This window comes from Cottoperca gobio, chromosome 11 (assembly GCF_900634415.1).
Source record: "Cottoperca gobio chromosome 11, fCotGob3.1, whole genome shotgun sequence".
Lineage (NCBI taxonomy): Eukaryota > Metazoa > Chordata > Actinopteri > Perciformes > Bovichtidae > Cottoperca > Cottoperca gobio.
The window spans coordinates 19,451,188-19,455,240 of NC_041365.1; the positions used below are offsets into that span (position 1 = coordinate 19,451,188).

At 43.3% G+C, this 4,053-nt stretch overlaps 1 protein-coding gene and 1 long non-coding RNA gene across 2 annotated transcripts in view; both read right to left on the reverse strand.

The window, feature by feature from the left end:
• Positions 1–330: 330 nt before the first annotated feature.
• On the reverse strand, positions 331–1,086 carry LOC115015970 (uncharacterized). The gene is made up of 2 exons (XR_003833049.1): positions 798–1,086; positions 331–523 (listed from the first exon to the last, which is right to left on the reverse strand). It is a non-coding gene; the product is annotated as an uncharacterized LOC115015970 (long non-coding RNA).
• An 891-nt stretch (positions 1,087–1,977) lies between these two features.
• txnipa (thioredoxin interacting protein a) overlaps positions 1,978–4,053 on the reverse strand; it is a 3,071-nt gene continuing 995 nt past the window's right edge. The window contains exons 4-6 of the mRNA XM_029443846.1: positions 3,512–3,871; positions 3,119–3,421; positions 1,978–3,023 (exon numbers count right to left, since the gene is read on the reverse strand). Of these exons, the coding sequence (XP_029299706.1) occupies positions 2,976–3,023; positions 3,119–3,421; positions 3,512–3,871 (711 nt within the window). The 3' untranslated portion in view covers positions 1,978–2,975. The remainder of the gene's footprint in view (positions 3,024–3,118; positions 3,422–3,511; positions 3,872–4,053) is intronic.

Sequence of the window (4,053 nt, forward strand, 5' to 3'; positions counted from 1 at the left end):
CCGGGTGAGGCGACTGGAGAAGGAAGGGTGTGTAACAGCCACATCGGTGTCTCCAGTGCGTTCTGTGCACCCGACAGCAGACAGTAGAGTAGCTTGGGAAGGATCAGGTAATACACATTTCTGTCTACCAAATCGAAACAAAGGAACAAAGACACATTTGAATTACAACAGTTAACATCCGTCTGCTAATTGCTTGACAATATGGTCACAGTGGCAGCTACTGTCTGTCAAATGTTAGCAGACAGACATCAGACACGTGTGAGAAAACACAGGGTTAGTGACTGTAAGGCTTTATAGAGACCAAATATAACTAGGAGACTATATGATACATTTCCACGACAGAACAGATTATTTATTTTTAGAAAAAAGGAATGAATACTGTTTGTACAAATTCTAAAAAAATGTTTTGAGGGGTATGATGGATTAATCAAACAACACAAGGCCTTATACATTGCTGCTAATGGGCAACGTCTTTTCCTGCTGCGACAGCGTCCACTCCACAACCACACACCGCTGCCATCAGCTGAAAGAGAAAAGAACAGGGGTGTTGTGTTGTAGAGTGACAATAAATGAACCGTATCCTTGAAGAAACATGCCCGTATGAACTCCACAAAAGGATAGAATGCACAAAACTAAATAGATGTGTGCTTAAATGTTGTCAATATGAGTTTGCTCTGTTTAAAATGTTTTCCTTTGTTGGGATAAAATAAGGTTAGAGTCTGTAATGGTATGTACAGGTATTAATATGTTGATCCAACAAACAACATATTGATCATTTAGTATTCTTAGAACCTTACCTTGCATGTATATTTTGTTCTGGGGTTCATCCTCTGGGGAGCAGAAGTGTAATCAGTAAACTTCTTGGCCTCTGAGGACCATGCATATCCATACTAACTTTTCTCATGGCCATTCCTCCAGCCTCCAGCTGCCTACAGGCCCCAATCAACAGTCCGTCACAGAGTCCCTCACAGATAAACACTTTCCTTATCTGTTGCTCTCAGCCATTACCAGATGTCAGTAGCACAGAGCAGAGAACACTTTGAAAAAGAAAGAAATCATGCACAGGCCTCTGGCTGCACACACCACAACAGGAAAACTGGCTGGAACTATTCTAAAGTACACGCCTTTCGCCACATACTTCAATCTTACTGCTTGTGTGTCTTGAGGGCCGACATTGTACACCCTTACAGGCTACAAGGCTGATCTACTCCAACATCTCTATCAAACACCAGAAACAGGAAATGTGGCTATAATATTACAGAAGTAATCATCGTTTGGTATCTGACTGAAAACCTTCCTAACAGTTAACTTGAATCACCCATATTATATAATAATGACATTTTACAGTTTTCATTGGAATTGCTTTCTGCTGAAGCAATGGAAAACTGAAAAGTGACAATGTAGTAAACTTATCTAGAATATCATGTGGCAAGTTTCTGTTGTTAAGCAGCACAAAGGACATTCCTTTCACCTCCATATACTGAGAGGCAGAAATCAGTCAGTGCAGTCACCCCCTCACAGGCTGCAAGGTGGCCCAGTGTTGCAGCGCATTCTCATTAGAGACGGACCATGTGCAGCCCCATCCCTAACATAACTCCAACTGCATGTCTACGTGTACGTGTGTGTAAATAACAAGGAGTGAAAAAGATTCATTTACCCCGGGTATTAATAAAGTCATTCTTCTTCTTCTTAAATAGGCATTTAATAAAGTAATAGTAATTCAATTTAAAGTCCTGCTATGTGGCAACGTGTAGGGTAATATGAGCGTTATTTTCCAGCTTGTGGTTTAGTTCTGTATAGAACAACTTTACTGTGGCAACCAACATGTTTGCCTCCTTGGCCGTCAGCAGGGTCAAAACAATGATTGAGGCCACAATTTACTCATGGCTCCCCTAACCCTAACCCTCACACACCTTACTAAAGCGAAGGCTGAACCACGACTTTGATGGACTGACAGTTAAGAGCAGACACGCTAGGTATTTTTAAATATTTCTTTAATAAAAAAAATAACCCATAGGGTTTCATACAAAAATACTTGTTATAAGTATCAAGGATGCATAGCAAACATACCTTCCCACAAATCAGTCTTTAACAGTGATTGTCTTTGCGCCCTAAAAGAGAAGCAGTGAAACCACCAGTGAAATGTCATCAAATCAGATACAATGATTATCCTCACATAAGGTGCGTTTCACAATATCAGAGCATGTTTGTTGTTTGCATCATGTTTGCATGTTAGTCTTTACAGCCAACCGCCAAGCTCTCTTCACTCTCCACATCAAACATTGTTCAAACATAACAAACAGAAACTTGAGCAGGCAGTAGTAGAGCAAAATGCATCAATCAAAAAGTGCAATAAAATATAGGAACAAACCACATTTTTTTCAAACACTGGTACATAAGAAAACTATGAATGCCGCACGAGGTTCTATTAGCATCCAAGGAAGATTATTCTACATGCTGTAATTCTCACAGGCAATAATACTCCTGACAAATTCTCTTCTACAACACAAACTGACTAGACTTAACAAAAAGTGAAATCCTTTGAACATACAGAGTTTGACAGGAATGACAAAGCATCATGTGGAAAGAAAACCCCCAAAAAAGCAAAGAGGTCACAGCAGGCTGGGGACTGACTCATACTATGCTTGGCCCCAAAAACAAAGTCATAAAGTGGCTGTGAATGGACAGTGAGACCCTAAAAGTGTGAGTCTCTGGAAGGGACAGCTTATTCAGAAATATAGCGTGCCTCCAAGTCCATGACCTGAAGTGCACCAGGAGGAAGACTCAAGATCAGCGTAGCACGGTGAAGACAGCAGACAAAGTAGGGAGCCTCTTTCTGTCCATTTCCTCAGTCCTGGCTTTATTTCTCCATCCAACACATCTTCTCTGGAGTTTGGACCTTCTGCTCCTTTTCAAGTGCTTTAGATGAACAGTCCCTGAGAGCTGGACCACAGTTCTAAAGTCCCTGCTTGACTTCAGCAGACCGGCAGCATGCGAGCGTTGCCATTGTACTCCTCCTCAGCCTTTATGAGAGAGACAATCTGCAATGGTCATTTCTTATCTTTTTGACAGAGAGGGTTATGATCACTTATTGTAACAACTTGGTTGAGACACCTACCTCAGTGTATGCAGGAGGTGGCGGGAACTGGAAGGGTGGAGCATTCATGAAGATGGGGCTGTCGTCACCGTCAAAGTCGTCCAGAAGCGGCGTGAGGGGCTGGTCAAGGCGGCAGTCGCGGGTGATGTCACAGTAGCTGGGAGGCTCAGAGGGCATTCTGAGGGACACCCAGCTCTGGGACCCATTGCTGACTGAACCCTCCTGGCTGCTCACGCTGTTGCTGCGGCTACCCAGACCAGCAGTACCAATGACCAGAGGCAGCTCCAGGATCAGCTTCTCACTCCCGGGGATGTGGATGTAAATCTGGCAGAAGTATCATGAACACATACATTAACACTGATTTTCTCAAATGTAACAACCAAAGATCTGTAGTTACAACAACTGAAGGGTTACCATGAGAGCATACTCCACACGGATTATGTTACAGCTCAGCATCGATGGTTTCATCTTTGGCACCCTAATGGTCTTTCCCTGCCAGGCATCACACATGCCGGAGATGATGTGGTTGCCACGCACCGAAGACAGCTTCTGGCGGAAGACCTTGGTGCGTCCGTTGGCCTGGTAGGTGTGTTTGGCGATGATGGCGGCCTTGGGCACCACAATGCGGGAGCAGGTGTTCTCAAACTTTGCGTTGATACAGATGTCTTCACCTTCACAGAAGCCACGCCGGTCAATTTTAGCATTCAGTGACACTTGGCCGTCAGGGATGAACATGCAGGTGACTTTCTTCTCCTTCATGCCACCTGTGGGAGACTGAGGAGATGCAAGAAAGTAAAACTCCTGTCCATGTCAGACTCATACATCAAAAGTATAGAACACAAAAGAGCTCAATGTTTTAAGTGTTATTATACAGTTTTGGCCTGTTGGGGCTGAGGCAGAATAAGCAATGCAATGCTGTAAAGCTGATATAAGCCCTTATAAATATCACTTTTGTT